Here is a 24,034-nt window from a genome sequence, read left to right as displayed (position 1 = left end):
AGATTCTGTAGGTGTTCGTCTCTGTTTGTGGGATTGGAGCATATCTGGCTTTATCTTAGGGCGTGGCTGTATACAATAGATTGAGAAATATGTCTGGGATGGAAGCTAGGGGCGTGAAGGTAAGTGTAGAGGTCATAGACTTTAAGGTTTGAAGGGACCATTATGATCATCTAGTCTGACCCCCTGCATAATGCAGGCCACAATCTCACCCACCCACTCCTGGAATGGTCGATAGGTTTCTGTTATAGGGTGGTGGAAATTAGTCCATCAATTAATTGTACAGTAGTGTTAAGGAAGTGGATTTCTTATGTGGACTGATACAGGTTGCTGGTGGGATGGAAGTTGTTGAAATCCTTGTGAAATTCTTCAAGGGTCTCTTTCCCGTGGGTCCATATGATGAAGATATCATCGATGTAGTATAAGTAAAGTAACAGTGTTAGGGGGTGAGAGCTGAGGAAACGTTGTTCAAGGTCAGCCATAAAGACTTTGGCATATTGTGGTGCCACGCAGGTGCCCATGGCTGTGCCGCTGACTTGAAGATAAAAATTGTTTCCGAATCGGCAGTAGTTGTGGGTGAGGTCTAAGTCACAGAGCTTTGCTATCAGTTTTTCAGTGCTGTCATCGGGTATGGTGTTTCTGATGGTCTGTAATCCGTCTTCATATGGAATGTTGGTGTAGAGGGCTTCTCTGTCAATAGTGGCCACGATGGTATTATCAGTTAGATCACTGATGTTCTGTAGTTGCCTCAGTAAGTCAGTGGTCTCACAGAGGTAGCTAGGAGTGCTGGTAGCACAGGGTCTGAGGAGGGAGTTTTGTGTGGTGATTTTTGGTTAAGTTCTTCTGGTTAAGTGCTTCAGAAGGGACCTTGTCTTTCTCTAACAAAACTGAAGAAGGGCATTAAGTATTTTTGTTGCTCTCCTATGTCAGGGTATAGCACAAAGAAAGAAGCTGTTTTTAAGGTAACAGTGTACTTTGCTAATGACCACATAGAGCCCAAGTGTACTCTTAATTTAATGGAATCCACTCCTTGTTTCACAAATGTGGGTGTCATTTTTTTAAAATAAACTTCTAGCTCTCATTTTTATGAAGATAATCCACAATGTTAAACAATCATTGTTTTCTTGAGGCTGTTTCCTACTATCCGTTACCCTTTTGATGAGTATAAACTGCCGTACTCACTAGGGATTTAAGTGACTAATCTACTAGAGAACTGTCTAATAAGCAAAAGCTTATCGGATAGTCGACACACTAGTTGACTAGTCACTCCCATCCCCTTGCTGCCACTATCAGAAAGAGGCAGCAAGGTGGATAGAAGGAGGGGTGCTGGGAGGAGCCGGCTTAAAACTTAATTTCCTTCAGCTTTGTGGGAGGGGGCGGGGGCTCAGCAGTGGCTTTCCATCTTTGAAATGTACAAGAGTCCTCGCTGGGGCTCTTGTACATTTCAAAAGCGGAAGTGCCGCATGGAGCCCTTATCAATTATTTGATTAGTTGATCTAATTTTAACATCCCTATTACTTACCTGTCTTGCTGGTGGATTCTGAAACCCCAAAAAAGATGAGAGCTTAAATGTCAGTTACACACAGGTACCTTAAAAGAACATGACTAAGGTTGCAAAGTCTTTAAAAAGTTAGGAAAAATTAGAATTGCCATTTGCTCTTCAACCTTATTTCACCTCCCTTATGCTTGTACAGTATTGTAGAGTTTTTAATTACATGCTTATGTATTATTTTTCCATAGAACTCTTGCCAGAGTGGATTTGATTTAAATCATGATTTAAATCACTAATCAGGATCATTCTATATCAGGACTGCTCAACTCGCGGCCTGTTTGTTTGTGGCCTGTGGTGTGGTTTGGTTTGATATGTGTTATGAAGCCAAAACAAAAAAATAGTCAATAGCATTATCTTCTCTTGATATGCATTTTAGTAGTTAAATCCTTGGACTGTCATTGCTCATTAAGAGTGTTGTCATATAGGTGGAAATCGGGTAAATAATTGCATTTTATTAACATCAGCAGAACTGACTTAAATGGGGCCTGTGTGTTGTGTAGTTTTGCCTTAATCTTTGTATTCATGCCCGTCAGTGTGAAATAAGCTATTTGCATATATATTTTCATGTATATGCAACCACACTTAAGTTGTGGCCCTTGGCATTTGCTGTATCATTCCAAAGTTGAGTAGCCCTGTTCTATATGATCATGGTTTTCTATATAAAAGTGCATTCTTGGAAGAATATGTATTAAGTTTATAACAACTAACAACTCAGAGATGTAGCTTTCATTTTTAGAAGGTACACACTATACATTTTTAAACGGTGATTTATTTTGAAAACTTTTCAGATTAGCGTTACAGCTATATCAGAGGATGAATGATTATTTGGTTATTTAATTTATAAAAGGTAGTCGAAGCAGACATTTATGAAGTCGTTGGGAGGTGAACTATCGCCAACTCAAGAGGTTAATCATTGATATTTGGAGGATTTTCTTGCCATGCTGTATTAGGAGGAGAACATCACCAGACAGACATTTACATTGTTTTATTTAATTAAAACAACAACATTATGTATTCTAATTTTTTTTTCAGCAGCAAACATACAATATGATAAAACAAGAATATGAATTTTTTAATTTAAACATTCAAGTTTTTTAAAATCAAGTTTGTTTTTGTTAAAATTGTTTTAACTAAAATAGTTAAATGGAAATATTAAAAAAAAATAGAATGTGTTAGCCAGGTCAATGTGAGAAACTTAAAATATTGGCTTCCACAGCAAATTCAATCATCTTTACCTTCATTTTTCTGTTTGTTCACAATCTGGAAAAGAAAAATAAGCTTTCACACATTTTCAGGTCCCAAATAATTTCTCAGTTTGGAATGAATTAGTCCGAAGGAAGAAAATATTCTTTCTACACCAGTACAAGAAGCTGTTGCTGTTAAGTGAGATTATCTCTTGAACAGTCTCTGCATCCAAGTGCTTAAGTGACTTCCACCAGATCACCGGTGGGAGTCAGTTAAAAACATCATCAGCAAACATATTCCTTGAATAGTTCACCCTTGGCCAGCGGTGGGCAATAATTTTGCCTGGGGGCCACTTCAAAAATTTTTGAGGTAGCCCTGGGCCACCCCAGGCTTCTTGCAGGGCTGGGGCAGGATGAAGGAAGTTTCACGCAGCTCCCCTGCCCCCAGACTCTGATTGACCTGGGGGTGGGGGAGCACGCAAAGCTTCCTCCGCTCCCCCGCCCTATGAGCTGTGTGCAGCGCTTCAAAGCGCCATGTGCTCCTGGCAGGGCGGGAGGAGGCTTCACACGCTCCCCCGCCCGCAGGTCCTAATTGGCCTGGGGGCAGGGGACCAACAGGGCCTCTGCGGGCCGGATCCTCCCACTTGGCGGGCCGGATCCAGCTCATGGATGCCCTTTTGCCCACGCCTGCCCTTGGCTCTGAAGTTTATTATAGTTAGCGTTATGAAAGGATGATTGCTGAATGCTCATGTCATAGCCAATTCTCCTTCAGCAGTTAAGATTGGATCCTGGTACCAAGTATTGAGAAATTTGCAAGAAAATGAGGTGGAAATAGTGCTTATCCCATTTTTTTTAATGCTTGTAATTTAACTCTGTCATTGCATATTTTTCTGTTAAAGATCTCACTCCATTGCTTCCAAATTTCAACAGCATCAGCAATCAAACTGTTGAAATTTGGTTGAACACTACATTGGTATTCTACTGCATTTTGTTGAACACTACAAAAATAAGCTTCCGGGTACTCGGCAAGTGCTCAATATTTCTCTTACTCCCAATGTTGAGAACTTTGGCTGTGACAATGCCATTTCTTTTTTCATGATTTTGTTAACAAACTGACATCAAATTAGGCCAGTTCTTGACATAGTTCTCAAAACATTCCACTGCTGAGTTCCATTGCAGGTCTTGTGGGAAAATTAGCTTGGTTCCTCCCCCTTTTTTCAGAGCAGTTGATGCAAAGTGGTTGTTAAGGAACTATTTTGCAATTTCAACAACATTAGCCTTTATTTTTGGAACACTGAAGTGTTTGGCTAGGAGGTGCATCAAATGAGCATTGCAACCGCATGGTATAATCTTCGGACTCTCTTTACTCTCTCTATCTTGGATACATTTGCAGCATTATCTGTGACTAAGCTGTGTACTAGACTTTTGAATCTTTTTTCACAGTTTGTTATAACTTTTTCTGCTACTTCTTGTAAGTATTCTGCTGTGTCTGCATTTCCTGATATATTGGGGAGGTCAATATGTGGCCTGAGTTTCAGTTAATCCTGTTGACTATACGCAACAGGAAAAAAAGCCATAATCAGCACTCATATTTCCCCTTCTTCCTCCCATGCATTCATCCCTGCCTCTCTCCCTGGCTGCCTCTGCATCAAAGGGAGCAAGATGGGGGAGGCAGTAGCCATTGTGTGGGGAGCTTGCTTTTTGGCTCTCCATGTACCACATGCTCTCCCTCTGCCCCCCAACTGCTGCCTCCCACAGAGGCAGCAGCAGAATGGGGGACACAGGCTTCCACAGAGTGGCCTCCCCAATGCTTGGGTGCAGGGGAGAGCCAGCTTAAAAGACTCTCTTCGAGCTGCTTGCCTCACCTCCTGGCATTGCTGCAGGGTATGGGGCAGGAGGCAGGGGCGCGGGCAGGAGCAGGTACACACAGGAAGTGGCTTTCAAGCTAGCTCCCTGTGCATATTGTGGAGCCACCCGCCCCTTCACGCTCTGCACTGCTGCTTTTTTATTAGAAGCAGTGGTGGGTGGTTGGGAGAAGCAGGCGAGATCCAATGCTCACAGGGAGCAGGCTTTTAAACTGGCTCCCCACCAACACTGGCTCCTGCCTGCCCCATCTTCTGCCCATGTGTAAACGTGTAATTGCTATATCCAGCAGTTACACATTTACATTACACAAATACCTGATAAATCATAGGGATGTTAACTATCAATTGTTTCTGTAAGGAAGACATTCCCTTCTGTTGTCACACAGGCACATACAACAGGATCATTGTGGACATTGCTCTACCAATCAAGACTGAGATTAACAATTTTACCCTCTAGACCAGGGGTCTCCAAACTTTTCAGCCCGAGGGCCGCATTAACTATCAAACAGCAGTTCGGGGGCCGACTACACACTTGAGGTCCAAATAAAAAACAATCAAAACATGGATGTTGTTTTTAATTATTTATTTAATATTATTTTATTCAGTTATTATTTAATAACACATTCATACACTACACATGAACACCTGTATTAGTGTGAATGGTGAAATTGTTTCCTGGATGCCAAAATAGCAGACATTTCTGGCTTTAGATTTGTTGTCCCTAACATCAACAGTGACCTGAGATTATCATCGGACAAGTTTGTTCTCAAATTGTTCTTCACGTATTTCATTCTTGAAAATGTTTGTTCACACAGGTATGTTGTTCCAAAGATTGAAAGGTACCTTGATGCAAAAGTTTTGACATTAGGAAAGTCTTCCTTGGGCAAAAACTGGTAAAAACCCACCAGTCCTATTTTGAACTTGTCCCTAAGGAGGTCATTTGCTTGCAACTCAATGACTTCCAGCTGCAGTTCATCTGGGCAACTGGCCACATCTGCTTCAAATGGGTTTTGAAACAATCTCACTTCTTCTGCCTTTGAATCCAAAAAGGTCTCCACGGGCCGGATGAGAGGGCCTCGCGGGCCGCATCCGGCCCCCGGGCCGTAGTTTGGAGACCCCTGCTCTAGACTTTTTCACACTGCTCTGTTTCTTTCTCATATACTTTATCCAGAAATTTGTCTGTGAAATTTACTCTGTTGGGGGATGTATCCTGGTCTTAATGACTGAACCATGTTCATGAAGTATGGGTTCTCAATTACCTCTTTTTTCTAATCTGCTGGTTCTTATCACAAATTTATTTATTGTTTCTGATTATGGCTTTTTTTTCCCTTTGAAATACTGTGGATATCTGACATACATGATATGACTGAAACACTATCATTGGCAGATAAGTCTGAAACTATAGAAAATGATTGTGATCTTGAAGGTGGGATAGTCTTCATAATCCTGTATGTTGAGGATTAATTCTCTTAAGCAAGCTAAGTCAATGCAGTTATTTAAGTATTATTGCTATACTGCTCATTTAGTAGTACTCATTGTATTCATTGACATGCTATGCTACTTTAAAGGTGAAATTGTAAAAGGAAGATCTGCCTATTTCAGCTATTTATTTTTTAGCACAAAAATGATAGTACAGTACACTTCCGATAATTCCGATAGAAAGATTAACCTAAATAATCTGTAGAGATGCCTCTGCAATCCCATAAGAATGAGTCCCTAATCTATGAACTATTGGAACTCATTTACAAAACTATTCTTAATTGATATGACTATATTGTATTATACTGTAGAATTTGAATTTTTAATTCCTATTCCATGATGAGTATCTTGGAGTTATAATGTGTCTTACAGATATTTTTAGAGAGGTTTTTTTTCTCAAAAACATTTTATCAAAAAATCTCATTTAAATAAAACATCTCTTTTTAATTTGTTTTAATTTGATTCTTATTCATTCTGCATCATTCATTGCATATGGTGGACCAGCTCCAGGGAGAAATCATAGATGTGTAGTGAAGCAGGTTGTTGTCTGTAGGATACCTGTCTCATTTTTGCAGAAGTGGGAGTGTGTGTAGCAAATGTAGTAGGCAACTCCAGGAAGAGTAAAGAGGCACTTGAATGGTGCTCTAGTCTAGAGGACAGAATTCTATCCTTTCTTTTCAGTGCCACACCATCTCTATATCATAATAGTCAAGTTACTTAAATGTAAATTTTATGGGTGATCATTGCTTGTATACACCCCTTTTTCTTGATGCAAGGCTCTTGGGTCTGATTTGTGAACATGCTGAGTGCTCACAATTACAAATGTAGTCAGTGGAAGCTGTGAGGTGTTATAGTCCGAAATACTGTGAAAAGGTGGGTCTTAACTGTCTCAGATTGGGTACTCAGAATTAGTGGATAGTTTTGACCTTTCTTTCTCTGTTTTTCCCCAAGAAGTCAGCCAGATGCAGAAATCCAGCATGTAACATTTCAACCCAAATAGTTAAAGTTTGGTAAAGCTTTAAGTATGTTTTCAGCTGCTTATAATGGCAAATACTGACGATTTAATACACAATATTACCAGCCTTATCTCTAATACTGTTAAATATTTTACTCCTTTCATTTTTTGCAGGTATGCTTCAATGCTAAATTTTCCCATGCTTTTCTATATGTGGAATTCAATATAAAAATAAATGAGGATCTAATTATTGTTGTTTTTCATATTTAATTAAATCTTAATATTTCTGGATGGCCACAAATGTGAGGGACTTTGCAACAGAACTTAAATATAGCTTTTCACATGCTGCACCAGATTTTCGCTGATAGGCTTAAACTAGGAGTCATTAACTAGAATGCCTTTGCTGATCCTTAACAGTGATAGAATCACACAAGGAACTGAACTGTTTTGTGAGATAACCCAGATCCAACACACATTCAGCATCAGGTGAGTTTTCCAAGTTGTGTTAAGAAATAGCTTGACATATATTGTATAGCAGTAATGCAATTTGAAGGTGGCAAAAGGGATGGATTAGTATGGTGAGGTCTGCATCTGAAAGAAAACGTTTGACACTTCCAGCTAAATGCAGAAGATACATAATGTTAGTTGCAGCTGCTACGCAGATATGCAGAAACAACTGATAATCCAACAGGACTCCAAATATCAAAGCTGAGGCCACAACTGAAGGAGCGTATGTCACCTCTGGTATTTCTTCAAGCTGTTTTTCTTAACCTACATTATAACTTCAGTCTAGTCTGTATTACAGTCACACTATCTTTCTACCATTCAAGGCTATCTTTTCTCATGTCAGCAAATAAACCCTTAAACTGCACCAAATAGGTCAGTAGAATTGCAGTTGCATAGTGGAATTACATCTGATTATTGGAAACACTGCAACCCTTACCTATTTCATTGTATTCCATGTTTGGATTCATATACGTGCTGAAAAGGAAAGATGTGGCACTCTCATGAGAGTTAGGTTAGGGCCCTACCAAATTCTTGGCCGTGAAAAGGTCTCATGGACTGGGAAATGTGGCGGTCTGTATGTTTTATCCTATAGCTGAAGAACAGCTTTTCTCAAACTGGGAGTCCTGACCCAAAAGGGAGCTGCAGGGAAGGGGAGAACTGGGGGGGAAGTGACAAGGTTTATTTTAGGGAGGTCATGGTTCTGCTACCCTTATTTCTGTACTGCCTTCAGTATTGGGAAGCTGAAGATCAGTGGCTGATAGCAAAGCACCAGTTCTGAAGGCAGCACCCTTCTCGTCTCAGTACAGAAGCATGTAAAATAGGCTACCTGACATAGTCAATGAAGCTGGGATTTAAAGCTCCCCGGCTTCATTAAAATAAAAATGGCCGCCGTGCTGTACCGGCTCAGCTCATTGTCGGCACAGCACGGCAGTCAAGACGTGGATCGGTTGACAAGGGAAGCCTTTGTTGACTGCTATGTTATGTCTCGTGAAACGAGGTTTACAGGAGCAGTCGACAAAGGTTTCCCTTGTCGACTAATCTGCATCTTGACTGCCGTGCTGTGCCGACAATCAGCTGAGCCGGTACAGCACGGCGGCCATTTTTATTTTAATGACGCCGGGGAGATTTAAATCCCAGCTTCATTGACTATGTCGGGTAGCCTATTTTACATGTCTGTCGGCAGAGGCATGTAATCTAGACATACCCTTAGATTTTAGATACTAAAGGATGGGCCCAGTGTGATCTTGTTGGTAAGATCCAGAGTGTAAATTGACCTGTGGCTGGTTTCTTGGGACCAGAAGAACCCGTTCTGGGTAGGTGAGATTGGGTTCTATAACCCCTCACCTGTGTGTTAGGCCTGGGGCTAATAGGGGCACAGAGGGACCTGGAGAGTCAGGGGTTTTGCTCGTGATGCTTCAGGCTGGCCAGATAGGCAGCTTGAGTGCTCGGTGTGACTGATTTGTGGCCTATTTGGGAAGGTCTCCAGTCTGGGGCTGTAAGGAGCCGCAAGTTTTGAGCAATTCGCCCTTGAGTGGACGCCCTCAGCTGTGCCCAGACCTGGCCCAGTCCATGTCAACCCCCTAAAGATTTTTTTGAATGGAAATGCAGATCCCTTTAAATATGTTGTATGTAGTATGTGGCCACAGGTTAGGAAACACTGTGTTACCAGATACTTTATCGCTAGCTTAGGAGATGTGCAGAACACTGTTACATTTTATCTAGGAAACTGGTACCTCTTGATTTGAAGACCGAGCCTACAAGTGCCACCATAGAATTAGTAGCATGTCTTAGGCAGGTTCACTTCATGGAGATGTGCAAAGCAGAAACTTGGAAGTACAATGTACAATGTCACCAGATATTAGTCCTTGGGTTTAGTATTGTGGTCTCATGCAAAGTGGGAGAGTAGTGCTACTATCCACATTTACCTCTGTCTCTTGTCTGTGAAGAAGCTGGTGGTGTGCTGTTCGCTAAATTCCTACAAATGGAAATGCACAGAGGCTCCTAAAGCAGAAAATGGTTAGTTATTGGTAATTTGTTTTTCAAGAGATATTTTCATGAGTTCATACCATCATTTCATCTTCCCACCTAACTCTGAATTGTCTAACATCAGAACAATGTGGTTTAAGGCAGAGCCATCCCTACGGTATGTCACCCAGCAGCAGCCCCGGTACCAGAATTATCTCCTTCCCATAGTGTCTTCTGCCTGCCAGCAGGCCCCACCAATCAGCACTTCCCAGCCTTCTCAATGCCTACTGCTTGCTGCTAATCAGATGTTTTGAATCAGGAGGCACTGCTGGGGAGGGGAGAAGGGTGAGGCCATAACACACTTGGTGGGAGGAGTGGAACTTGGCAGGGAAGAGGTGGGTTGAGGTGGGGCAGTCCTGGCAAATTAGGCACTGAATTTCTATGTCCCAGACACCTCTTCTCCTCCTCCCGGATGGTCCTGGGAGAAGGAACTGAGATGTGTGTGTATTTTCTTTTATAACCGTGATTGATAAGAGTGCCTCCTGAGAAATCTCAATTGACATTGGTTTTGAAGACTATTCTGCAGCTTCATATCAGTCCCCTTGTTCTCTGTTCTGCTACTCATTGTTAAAGCAGTGTCTGGCAGTGAGAAGAAGCAATTTCAGGGCAATTCCTGCTATAGCCCCTGATACCATAGTCTGGAGCATGCGCTGAGTTAGTGATGTAGAAGCTATGTTTGAACTGGACATCCTCAGTATGTATCAAATTCTTTGAGAACTTTGCCACCATACTCTAAGAAGTCTGTACAGCACTTGTGCAAAGAGTTGTATGATTTTATCATTGTACAAATAGCTTCATTTTTGTTGTTGTTACTTTTTTTCTGAACTAGCTGACCTGGTTTTTCAGACTAAAACTAGAAAGTTCAACTTAAGCCCAACACTCATCATGGTAAATTACAGTCCAAATCATTCAAGTTTGGCCAAGCTGTAAAACTTCAAACAGGGTCTTGAAAACCCTGAACAACTGTAGCTTACATATTGATGCCACCACTATATAGAGAGCAGTGAAACCAAGGCTGAAATTATTCAACTGCACCGAGCAACCTGTGCATAAAACTAATGCCTGTTTCTTGTTTGCTATGATTAATTTGTTGTAGGGTTAATGGTTAGTGTTTGCATTTTTTGTTCAGGTTTGCACTCAAGTTGTTGACTTGCTTGGTTTCTTTTTCTCTTTTTTTTTCCTCTGGTCTGAAAATCACTGGACATGGGAGTTAACTCTGTTGTGAGGTTTAAAAGTTTAACACCACCAAGAATACTGTGGAGAAATTCTAGCATTCATCTGTGAATAACTTAATTCACAAACAAAAATTTCACCTATTTACCTCTGTGGTGGTGATTTACAGAATTCTCATTTCTAGATCTCTCTCTGTCCAAACAAAAGTCATCATCTCCTAGATGTTGAATTTGAGCCAATGGTTAGACACCATTAAAACAGAGCTCTTAATTTTTGTCCCTCCCCCACTTAAAAAAATCACTGCTCCCTCTTTTCTCAGTCACTGTGGACAATATCACGAACTTGCTGTTGTTCAAGCCATTAACCTGATTGTCCTTTTCAACCCAGTTATGCTACTAATGTAATTCAAATTATGTAGCTTAGATCAACTTGTCCTTGTAGTGTAGTTCAAAGATCATATTCCTAGTATCACTCTGAGTATGTCACTCTTCTCTTTGCATTCCTCCATTGGCTACCTCTTTTCTATCATACCAGATATTCACTACTTATCTTCTGTTTTCAAGACCATTCAGAACCTCTCCCCACTCAACCTGTGATCTCTCATTCACAATGGCGATGTTGGTTCCTGCTTCCTATAGTCACATGATGCCAGTGTTCCTAATCCACTTATTAAAATTTCAGTTGAGCACTTTTGTGCTTTCCCCATGCTACCCTTCATTCTTCAGAGGAACTACTGATGACGATATGTACAACTTCCCCATTATTCTCCTTTAAATCCTTCCATAACACTCTCCATTTCCATGACACAAAACTTGACAACTGTTTGGCTGCTGGTACCGGGCATCCCCACTATGTCGCCCTGGTATACGTCCATTCCACACTAAAGTCGTTCACGCTTGTAGAAAACGATGCGTTATAAGGCCTCCCATTCCCCACTCTTAAGTTGCACACAACACCCCCCCCTCCCCGTTTGTAAAAATGGAAGTGAGCTGCAAGAAAAAAATTTCCTGCTTTAAGTTGTTTCACTATCAGTCCAAGTTATTTGGAACATATCTTGGACATATACAGGCCATCCTCACTATGCTGAAACAACAGCGTAAGATGCTCTTTATTGTAATAACTGCACCTGTTTTTTACTTATATTGTAATCTCTTAAGCCAGGGGCAGGAACTGTCTTTTTGTCTGTTTTGTACAGTGCCCAACACCATGTATTCCACCTCTGTGATTAGGCCTCCTAAGAACTATAATATTACAAATGATAATCACGGATGTAGCTCTCTTTGGTGTACAAAAGCATTTCTAAGGTGTCATCAGCTTGCGGCTGCTGGAGACATTGATATGCTTTTTTACTTGTGGTACTACTTATAGTTGTAATAAGCTGTATTTGCTTGCACTCTAATGGTGCAAGTTATTTTTCTGTTTCTTTGGTACTATACATATAATTGTAAAACAATTTTACTGTATAATTTTATTATCTTCTTTTTGAGCCTTTTCCTAAGAGCAAGGATGACTGTTTATATTAAATACAAATATCTAGCAGCTTTACTCAGAGTTGCTTGGGTCCGTAATTTTGGGAATTCCATCAAGTATATTTTACTTTTTTCATCCAATAAACTCTTACCCTTCGATACTTTTTTTTTTTTTTAAAAGGGTTGGTTTCCAGTAACATACTCTTCCAGTTTTCAAGCCTTAAGCCATCTATCTAGCTGTGTCAAAATAGAGCACCACTCCAAATTTCTCCATTTTATCACTTTTCTGTAAGGTTTATTGAGAAGCAGTCCTATTCCAGGTTCATCCTATTTTTCTGGCTCATTTTGGTTCAATCTCTTTCAACATTTGCTCAGGTATATTAGTTTTGAGGATTGTATTTGCTTTAGTGATAGTCTTCTTTCTGTTTGGTTTTATGAGAAGCAATCCCATTCCAGGGACATCCCATTTTCCTGGCACACCAAACCCTTACCTTGCTTTAAGTTATGATAAGAGGAAGCTGTATACCGAATTTGGTGGTCCTAGCTTTTACAGTTCAGGAGGAGTTTTTGATCAGACAGACTCTCTAAAATATATAGTGGATTAAGGAGTCTTTATTTAATGTGGGATTATTTGCTGTTTACATGGGTTTTTAAAAATACTTTTTTTTTTTGTTGTTGTTGTTATACAGGCACCATATTAGATTACCAGAGAGACACTGAAAAGGTTATCTAAAGAAATCTGGTGAGTAACTGTTAGCTTTCTTTTTCCTCTCTTTGTTCATAAACCAATGTAGGGGTGCTAATGTCTCATTTTTTGGTTAGACTATATTTTTATGAAGTATCTAAGTTATAATGCTTTCTACATTTCCACATTTGTTTTTTTTTGTTCAACGTCTGAGTTTATATAAAGAACTTGCTACATAAGCAAACTATAATTTCGCCGCACAAAGTCCTTGTTTTAGTAGTAGTTTCTCCTATCACACTGTGTTCTAGGATTTATGGAGATACTAGGGATATTAAATATCAGTTAATTGAACAGTCGAATAACCTCATGAATTCAGTTACTTGACTATTCTATAGTCCCCAGAGGTGGGGCCAGCAGCCAGAGCCCTCTGACACCACTCGCGAGGAGCCCCCTGCCACTCTGTGCTGTTGACTCTCATAAAGAAGCAGCAGCGCGGGGTGGCAGGAGCCCCTGTCCAGGGAAGGATCTGAGCTTTTGGACTTGGCGCAAGCCAGAACTGAGCCAGGCTGCCTGCCCGTGTGGTTCCTAATATACTTTAAATGCAGAACCGCAGCAGGGATAGGTCCTAGACCCGGCGCAAGACAGAATTGAGCCGTGCTGCTGGCGAGCCTGCTGAAAAAATTACTGGCGGGGATGGTGGGTGGAAATGCATATAGTCTATAGCAGTGGTCTCCAACCTTTTTACGTCCAAAATTACTTTTTAAATGTAAGAACAAGCCAAGATCTACCGCCTCATCCTTCCCCCAAAACCCCACCTCCTCCTTGAAGCCCTGCCCTCTGTTCTCCTCTCCATCACTTGCTATCTCTAGCCCTTATATACTCTCAGGGTATGGCTACACTGCCGCTTTTACCCCCCCCCCGATTCTGTCTAGACTGGGCCAAATGTCAGAAAAACCTCTTCTTTCGGAAGCCGCCTTATTCCTCATGGAACGAGGAGTACAGGGTTTACCGAAAGAGCATGTTTGCTGTTCTGCTAAAAAAAAGCGGAAGAAGAAACGCATCCTTGGACATAGAGTTTTTCCGGGGTACCTCTAGAATCCCGGAAACTCCTGAAGTCTAGCCATACCCTCACTGGGTTGAGACGGGATGTGTGGGCTCTGGGGTGGGAATGAGGGATTTGGGTGTGGGAAGAGGTGAGGTGTGCAAGGTCTGGGAGAGAATTTGGATGCAGGAGGTAGAGAAGGGGATCCTGGCTCGGGGAGAGGGCTTCAGGATGGAGAGTGTTGGGGTTGTGGATGTGAGGGTTCAGGAGTTTGGGTTGGAGTATGTGAGGGGCTCAGGGCAGGGAGGTTGGGAGTAAGATGGGTAGTGTGTGGATGGTGCAGGAGTGTTGTGGCAGAGACTGAGGATGTGGGGCTGCAGGAGTTTGGGGATTTGAGAGGCTCAGGATAGGGGGTTCCAGTGTATGATAGGCTCAGACCTTGGGTCCGGGCGGGGGTGTGTGTGTACAGGAGTGTTATAATACTGTGGCCAGATGGGGGCTTGGCCCCAATTGAGGGTTTGTTGGCCAGGCTTAATTTTTAAATAAAATATTATGTCAAACACAAAAAGTTTCAGCATTGTCTTTATTTATGAGAAGGACGGGGAACCTGTTTTGAGTCAGGGGTCACTGGCCCACAGAAAAGTCAGTTGGGGCCACACAAGTGAGTTGCAAAAAAAAAAAAAAAAACTCCTCCTCCAACACCCCCTCCCACCTCACTTATGTGGCCCCAACTGTGGTGGTGGGAGCAGAGGGCATGGTACTGGGGAAGGGTGCTAGTGGATGCTGGGGCAGGGGACAGGGTTCTGCGGCAGGGGACGGGGTGCCAGTGGGTTCTGTGGCAGGGGACGGGGGTCAGGGGACAGGGTGCCAGTGGGTTCTGTGGCAGGGGACAGGGTGCCTTTGAGGACAAAGGTCAGGGGGCAGGGTGCCAGTGGGGACAGGGTGCCAGTGGGTTCTGCTGCAGGGGACAGGGAGTCCCCAGCACGCGCCTCTTCCAGGGACCAGGGAGTCCCCAGCATGCGCCTCCTCCAGGGACTCTTTCCTCCCTTCCCCCCAAGAGGAGGGAAGTCCCCGCGCGCACCTCCTCTGGGGACTTCTGCCCCTCCCCCCCATGCAGAGAGTCCCCGGCGCACCACAGAGCTGCTTTGTGGTATGGCCCCGGTTGTTTGGGGGAGAGGGAGCAGCTTGCGCACTTCCTCAAACCCCGGAAGTGGCGCACAGCTGCTGGACTTCCGTCCACCCCGCAAGAAGCTGGCACTACCTCCCTTGTTTCTGGAGGTATGTAGTGGGGCTTCTTTGGGGTGGGGGGAATATGGCGGAGGGTTCTGAACGCCTTGCGATCAATTGGTCGGGGTTTCCCAATTGACAAGTCGATCGCAATCAACTAGTTGGTGACCACGGATCTACAGCATTAACATATAAACTGTTGCTTATCGGTTAATCCCTAGCAGATACAGCAATTAGTTGCAAAAAATTTCATAGCACGTAGGTCCATCTCTGTGACAAGAACAAATGTGATGGGACTTTATTAGTAGATGTCTGGTTGAATATAAGTACTCCGTTATACAGTTGGAGCTAGAACTAGTAAATACACTAGTTTTGCTCACAGCTGGGGGTGCCTTAACTCTTTAAGCATAGACGTTAACTGTGTCACTCCGTATTTGAAAATAACTCCTTTCGATTTTGAGTAATTTATGTTACAAACACAGAAGACAACTATGGATTTTTCATGGGTGCTTGTATATCAAATGTAGTTGTGGCTTTTCTGTTAATTGTGGAAGTTTTGTTATAGTTCAAGAAAGGAATAATTTAATGATTCTTCTGATCAAAATCTAGAGAGCATATTATGTGACATCATACATGAGCCTTGTACAACAGCTGTGCAGACAGAATGTCACTAAGCTCCACCCACTAAAAACCACCTATTGTAAACTAGGGAGAAAAAATACATTGGAAGAGGGAAATCTGTGGAGGAGAGAGCATCTAGGAAGTGGTAATCATTGTGTTTTATAAAATATTTCCAAAAATTATAGTCTGTGCAGGATTCTCACTGAATTTAAGCTACTTCGTGCAAGGCAGGTGAAACTCTGCAACTGCTGACTGCTGAGATGTTTTAGTGCCCAAAGTAGGGATGTTAAAATGTGTTTATTCAAGTTAACATGTAACTGCTGAAAATTGCAGCAGTTACATATGGGGGGGGGGGGGAGTGCTAGTCAGCTTCCTGGGAGCTGGTGTGTGCAGCTGGCTTTTAAGCTGGCTCCTTATGTGCACCAGCTCCCCTTCCCTCCTGCCCCAATACTGTGCCTCTGATACAGGTGGGTGGGTGGAGGGGGGGTTGGGTAGGCAACTCCGCAGGAGTTGATATGCACTGCAGCCTCTGATACAGCCTGTGTAACTGTTCACGTTAATCAATGAGCTCATCGGTTAATTGTGTACCTGGTTACACATTCACATCCCTACTCTAAAGATGATTTGTGTGCTGGGTTATGAACACCACACATTTTGTCCTTTACTGGCACTCATGGGACACCCAGAACTCTGTTGCCTTTGACATGGTTGGTTCCTTCTTTATGGACTATGAATGAACTTGTGTAGGACTTGCACCATTTTAGCTGCTGTTCTTGCTATTTGTGTTGCCTAAGTCTAGCCTGCTCTGGGTATCTTTTTATTGATATGTCCCCTTATGCCTCTAAGTCATGTTTCTTTGCCTCCAAGTTATTTCATTTTATTTTAATTTTCTGTTCATGCAGAATACTATAAACAATTAGCAACAATGTATTTCACAGGATAATTGAGAGAGTACAGAATGGTTTGAATTATTTCTGAAAACTTGATTTTATGATGATTTGACGTGCTTAAGCTTCTGTTAAGAGCCTTTCTTGTTCCATAGGAATTAATTTTGCTTCTCCCAGGAGGATAGCTACCTCATGGGTAGAGTACAATTAGGTCTCCTGTGAAACTTTTGCAAATTTTATATAGTGTTCAGTAATTATTTCCACTAGGCATTGACGGTCTCAACACAACCTATTTCTCATCTTTTCCAGTCTCACATTGTTGGTTTTGAAGGTATGATGAGGCATAACCCACACTCCATGTTGATGGAAATTGCTGAGCAGAAAAGAAAATATTTATTGTAGCCTTTTAAATTGAATTTCTGCAAAGGTCCTTTCCAATGCAAGATCCCACCTGTGTGTTGTTTGTTTTTCAAAATTATGGTTCCACTTTCTCACTAAGGTAGCCAATAATCATTTGAAGGCAGATGCCAATGCAGGATTACTGAGAACACAAAATCCTTCTAGGATTGTGACTGAAAGTGTGTGTGTGTGTGTGTGTGTGTGTGTGTGTGTGTGTGTGTGTGTTAAATCTACAAAAGGAGCAGCAGCAGCCCATGTTTTGGACTGGTAAAGCACTTAGGCAAAAAATTAAATAAATAAATAAATTATATATTCAAAGATAGATAGATTGTGTGTGTGTATTGGATAGGGATGTAAAATCCAGTTTAATTTAGTTAACAGTTAAACGTTAAGTTTAACCCTTCTTCTATTAAAGAAGATGGGCAGGGGGGCACGCCCCCCACCCCTTTAAGGAGGAAGCAGGCAGGAGCCGATATGTGCAGGGAGCTGGCTTTTAAGCTGGCTTGCTGCACATGCCAGCTCTGCAGAGCTGCCTCCCTCCCCTCCCCACTTGCTGCCTCCCACAGAGGGCTCCTCATGAGCACTGGCTATGTGGAGCCACCTGTCCAAATCTTCCCCACATCCTCCCTCACTGCTGCCTCTCTGTCAGAGACAGCAACAGGGAGGTAGGGGGCAGGCAGGAACAGATATGCACATATTGGCTCTGTGGAGCTTCCTGCCCCTGTGCTGCTGTCGCTTTATCAGAAGTAGTGGGGGGCGGGGCGAGGCAGGAGCTGGTGCTCACGGGGAGCTGCCTTAAAAGCCCGCTCCACTTGCTCCCCTGCGTGTAAACATGTAACTGCTAAAAATTTCAAGTGGTTATATGTTTTCACAAAAACATGTTCGTTAACTTCCCTAGCTCCCAGCCTAGATGGGCTCATGTGGAGCCAGAAGTGGCAGGCTGCCGCTACACTCTCTCTCCCTCCCACTGACTTCCAGCCAGCGTAGACAGGTAGCTGGGAGCTGGAGCAGCTTTCTGCCTTCTGCGGGCCGCAGGTGAGTTGTTGCTCCAGGGTAACGGTTAACCATTACCTGGTAAGCCTCATCCTTATGCTTACTGGGTAACAGGGTTACCTGACCACATCCCTAGTATCTGAAAGACCAAAATGATATTTCTGTAGTTTAGTTACATTCAAAATATTTACTTATGGGACTGTATTAATTATGATGATCTCCTTAATTTACATTATTTTGAGTTGCATGCTAAAATACTATCAGAGGGCAGTGAAATAATTTTTTTAATGCATCTCCTGGAAAAAAATTAGGGAGCTTTTTGTTCTGAAACTGTGCTATACTTATTTAAAAACAAACAAAACAACACACCCACCCACTAAATAGGTTATCTGCAAATTGTCAGTCTTCTTAATTTTAAACAGTGTTGAGAAGACTGGTTGTATACAAAGACTTTTTTTTTTCTTGCCTTTCCCTTATTTTTCCCCATACAAACTGGTGCTTTTGCCAATGGCTTAAACATGTGGGTGGATGACATTAAACAACACTGACATAACTTTCATTCAGGCCCAAAGCATTTTACAAATATTATGTCTTAAAACCCTTTTAGGGTATGTTGCTAAACAAGGGCTTAAGGTTGAGGAGGGAAAATGAGTGGCTAAGAACACAAACTGTTGGTAGAGGAGAGAAAGCAAAGCAACAGATTGAAATATGGTTCTGAAGCAGCAGAAAATGCTATTAGGTGACTTTGAAGAAATCGCTGAAAGGGACTGAAGCCGCCTGAAAAACTTCTGGAATTATATCTTTTCTTTCTTTGTTTGATGGGACTATTGGTCCCAGTGTTGCTGGACAAACACCATGAAGTTAAATGCTAATAAATAGGGAAGTAATACTACTTTTATTTAAGATTTTCAGTATCTATCAGAAGTCACACATTAAATATCTTATTACAGCTAAATTTTTGCATTTCACTCTCATACTTTTCTGTTCTCTCTGGTTCAGAAATGAATGTACTCTAGTCAATTTCATTTTCTGTTTTTGTTTTGTATTCTGGCAACACAGTGTTATTTAGTTTTGGTAATATTACAAAGAAATATTTTTTCTAATAAACAGTTTTTACTTCGCTTATTAAAAACTTATATAGGTCAATGGTTTAGAAAACACTGTTTAAAAAACTAAAACCTTTGTGGGTCATCCACAATATGGACATTAACGAATCAGTACTTTTTCTAAATTCCCATCTGTTTAATAATCCATGGCACCTTGAAAATAGACTATTACCTAATTACTTGGTTGTTTTGGTGTAATCCATTGGGCTTTTTAGCATTAGAAGTTACTTTTTAGGCCCATCTTCTTACCTACCTCAAGTGACTTCCCTGCCCTTCTGAAGCTGTGTGGACATGGGTGTTTCTGGGGAAGTCCAGTTCTGCTTGGTGGCATGCTAAGAAAAGGCATACTGAAGCCACCACCAAAACACACTGCTGACACTGGCGTGAGGAGTGATGCATATCTGAGGATCTCCATCGTTGGATAGGAGAATGGGAATACCCACTGACATGAAAGGATCAATGCGCTCATTTCAGAACCATTTAAGGAAGGGTTCATATCAATTTGGGGTGTAACCATCAGCTGAAACTATCATATTGAGAAGTATTTCACCACTCTGAGTCTCCTGTGCTTTCAGGATTAATCCTGTGCTAGGAATATGCATGTATAGCAAATAAAATGGAGTGATACCTCTTCTACAATTGTCACCATGTAGTATAGCTGTCAATGTCTTGGGACTTTGACCATGTCTGAGATTTTTCATTGGCTTTGTTAGCAGCTACACATTGCAGACATTTCAAAGCACAACCAGTATTCCCAATCTACTGCAGAAAAGCGTATGTTTGGGTGTGTGGGATTTTGGAAATACATAGGTCACATGTGATCTAGTGAAGAGAACTGGGCAGGGACTTGTAATACCTGAATTCATTCCCAGCTTTTCCACTGGTCTGGTACTTGAGCCAAGTAATTTTGCAGCTGTGTGCCTCAGTTTCCCCATCTGTTCAAGATAATTAAGTTCTATAGAAGAGCTACAGATTATCATTAGCTGACCACCAGGTGTCAGTACTTTACACCTACATGATAATTTCAGCTGCCTAAATAACTACTAATTCTTACCCACAATGTTTCTTTTTCTGTTAATTTTCTTCTTTATTTTAAGTGGCAAAAATCTTCAACACAAAACTAAGGTTCTCCTGGTGGTGAGAGCTCGGGATCTTCTATGATGTCGAGTTCAGTAAAACTCACATTTATGAAAAACAAAAAATAGAGTTAAGGTGCATATCCGTGCAATCTTAACTCTGCCCTCTTTTGAAAACTGATAATATATATTCACTTGTTGCTTTTGTCCTGTGCTGAACAGGGATTTCCTATACTCTGGGCTTGTCTAGATTTAAAACACTGCAGTGCAGAAGACACTACTTATGGTGACAGTAGGGTTTTCCGGTCTGACAACATACTCTACACCTTTGAGTGGTGGCAGCTATGTTGTCTACACAATGATTAGGTCGGTTTAACTGTGTGCCAACCTCATCATACCAATCTAATTTCCCTATGTAGACTAGGTCTGATATACTGATACTGCACCAAAATAATGTCATTACTAAAGATTAGATCTCCTTCAGCTCCTTTTACAACCCTTTCATCCTTATTTACACAATGCCCTTTTGTGTTTAATACCATGAAAAACTTTCACATACCCGTAATCTTAGACCATGCTTATATCCCACCTAACTGCTGAGAGCCTGCATTGCATGAAGTCCTTTTGCCCCCCTCCTGCACAACATAGCACTGAAGGGACATACATAGAATCTATAAATGCATGTGCACCTTCTTTCTTTGATTTCACACATAGCGTATTGGGAGACAAGCTCACGTATACCCCGAGAGTGTCTCAGCCCCCAGATCTCCTCATACCACAATTGCAGCTCTTCAAAGCTGCTCTAGTTAATTCCTCTACCATTCAATATAGCTCTATTTAACACCGTGAATGCAGCAGGAATGCATGCAGATAGTTTTCCCTAGATCTTGCTAGCTGCAGGGAGGGCAGAAAAGATTGTGTAGGCCTGTACCTTGTACTGTGTATTTGTGGGTTTTCACAAGTCTGAATTTTTTCAGTGGGTAGCCTTTACCTTGTGTTAATGAAGTTTTTGCCATTTAATATATTAAAGAATAAAGCCTTTAACTAGGCTGCTAGCAAAATCTGTTTCTAAACCAAAAGATCTTGTATTTCTGAGATTAGCAGTCCTTCCTCAGACGTTGTCAAAACAAGGATAAATGGTGAGATGTTAAAATGTTGCCTATCATATGTATTAGGTGTATATGCTATACTTCAGTTCTGCCCAGGATGTTTGTGGAATCTTCATCTGTGGAGGTATTTAAGAGTAGGTTAGATAAATGTCTATCAGGGATGGTCTTCTAGACAGTATTTGGTCCTGACATGAGGGCAGGAGACTGGACTCGATGACGTCTCGAGGTCCCTTCCAGTCCTAGTATTCTATGATTCTGTGATTTGAAGGTGTAATGCATTACATATTTTTAACGTGATAAATTGGGGGAGTCTAAATTCTCATATGATCTGTTTAGCACCGTGGTCCCCAACACGGTGCCTGCAGGCGCCATGGCGCCCGCGGGGGCATTTGAATGCGCCCGCCAGGTGCTCGGGGCTGGCCTAGCCCCGGGCACATGGCACATGGGCGCTTGCGGGGGGGGGGGCGCGCATGGCGGGGGGGCGTGCTGGGCGCTCGGCGGGGGGGGGGGGCCGCTGGCCCCGGGCGCGCGGCGCTTACGGGGGGCGCCGGCCCCGGGCGTGCAGTGGGGGAAGGGGCGCCGGCCCCGGGCATGCGGCGGGGGGGGGCGCCAGCCCCAGGCGCGCGGCGCTTGAGGGTGGGGGCCCCGCTCTCGGGCGCGCACGTGTCCCTGGCGCCCGGCGGGCGAACGGCTACGCCCCCTGGTGCCCGACAACCTGAAAAGGTTGGGGACCACTGGTTTAGCACATGCTAACTCATACAATTAGGTGTATATGCTATACTTCAGTTATCTGTACTTCAGTTTTGTATCAGAGGCACATCTTCCTAGCTAGACTCTTCAAATCATCTTCTACTTTGTGCAGTTGAATGTGTTCTCCTACAGAAATGCCATCCACACCTACAAAGGAGAGGGAAGGATTTGGGAGGAGTGAAGTGGTGTATGTATTGAAGTTGTTGTCATTGGGCTAGAATTGTCAGCTGTGCACTTTGCCTACTGGGCACAGATGGGGAATGAAGCTGTTTTGCACTTTTCTAATCTTTACGTGCCATCTTTATATTGTATGGGGGTTAGCAATGGCACTACCGAATCTGTGCCATCTGGAGATCAGGTGACTTTTTTATCTCTTTACTATGGATGTGAATGAGTTGTCAGTTAGTTGATTAACTGATAAGCCTAGGCTCATCGGTTTATCTAGTAGACTACTTGCATTCTCCCTCCCCCACCTCGATGCTCAGAGGCAGCAAGTGGGGGGAGGGGGAAACAGGAGCCGGTGCCGGTGGCAGCCTGCTAAAAAGCTGGTTTCCCCCCAGCACCATATCTGTTGTGCCACCTGCCCCCCTTTCTCCACTGCTGGCCATGGACAGAGGCTGCTCTGGCAGGGGGGACAGGGCCTGCGCAGGGGGGACAGGGCCTGCTGCCACCATGCACTGCTGCCTGTGTGTCAGACAGCCGATCTGCTAGGGGAGCTGGCTGCCGGTCTCATCCTCTGGGACTACAGAATAGTTGACTATTCTGTTATCTGCTATCTAACATTCTTGCTCTTTTCACTGACAGAGTATTGCAAAAGGATCAAATATAGAGGAGAATGTATGGTTCATTATGTATAGCTTTACTCGGAAAGTGTGTGTGTCCCTTTTGTATTGTCTGGAGAAACCAATACAATAGAATGTCTTACATCCATAGTGTCCAACCAGGTCTAAAGCAGTTGAGTAAAGCTATTGTTGTGGCTAGTTTGCTATAACACTCAACAGGCCAAATAGTTACTTGTAGCTAGCATGTTGGACACCACGATCCTAAATGTTATGTAAAGGAGTCATGTTCCAGCAACTTATTTGGAAGTTAGAGAGCCAAGGCAATCTCTCCTATTGAATGAAACTCTGTTGATACAAGAGACCAATTTTCAGTCTTAGAGCACTTTTCCAGGTCTGGGAAATGTACTCGGAGGTCAGATCTATACTGTCAATCCATATTGGTATAATTATATTGCTCAAGAGTGTGAAAAATACACACCTTTGAGTGACATAGTTACACTGACCCAGCCCCCTATGTAGACAGAAAGTTGATATGAGAGACTCTTTTGCTCCTTCCTTAGCTACTGCCTCTCAAGGAAGTGGATTAAATAAATGGACAGAAGAAGCTATCCAATTGGCATAGGAGGAGCATCTTCACTAAAGTATTACGGCCATGCTATATGTGAAGATGAGTCCAGAATATCACAGCTAAACACATGGCGGAACATACGAGGGTAAGTCAAAAAGTATCCATGATGTATTTATTAAAATTAACACAACAGCAATACAGAACTCATAAGTGTATAATTTTTCAACATAGTTCCCCTGCTTTTCAACACACTTGGTCCAGCATTACACAAGCTTCTGTATGCCTTCAGAAAAAAATGTTTTCGACCGGGCAGCAAGCCATGTATGCACCGCCTCCTTCAAATCACGGTCGCTGGCAAATGACGGCCTCTTAACGCATCTTTGAGGGGTGTCTCTGACGTTTGCTCTCCGGCTCATAGTGGTAGATCTACGTTTCATCACCAATGACAATGCGACTCAAAAAAGCATCACCTTCCTCATGATATCAGTTTAAAAGGTGGTTACGGATGTCCAAATGGTTACGTCTGAGCTGTTCCGTGCGTTGTTTGGGAACCCACCTTGCACAAACTTTACTGAAGCAAAGT

At 42.6% G+C, this 24,034-nt stretch overlaps 1 protein-coding gene across 4 annotated transcripts in view; it reads left to right on the top strand.

The window, feature by feature from the left end:
* FBXW7 (F-box and WD repeat domain containing 7) overlaps window positions 1-24,034 on the top strand; it is a 277,673-nt gene that overhangs the window by 47,947 nt on the left and 205,692 nt on the right. For 3 of the 4 annotated variants that reach the window (XM_075930055.1, XM_006111571.4, XM_025185402.2), the window contains exon 2: window positions 12,896-12,948. Coding sequence is in view for 1 of the 4 variants with exons in the window: in XM_075930052.1 (XP_075786167.1) it covers window positions 23,579-23,596 (18 nt within the window). In the remaining 3 variants the exon portion in view is untranslated. Of the gene's footprint in view, window positions 1-12,895; window positions 12,949-23,443; window positions 23,597-24,034 lie in introns of all 4 variants that reach the window. The other variant, XM_075930052.1, reaches the window with a different exon arrangement.

The sequence above is a fragment of the Pelodiscus sinensis genome, chromosome 5 (genome assembly GCF_049634645.1).
Source record: "Pelodiscus sinensis isolate JC-2024 chromosome 5, ASM4963464v1, whole genome shotgun sequence".
Taxonomy (NCBI): domain Eukaryota; kingdom Metazoa; phylum Chordata; order Testudines; family Trionychidae; genus Pelodiscus; species Pelodiscus sinensis.
The sequence above is the reverse complement of the archived record's forward strand: the minus strand, read 5'-3'. Positions and strand labels throughout refer to the sequence as shown.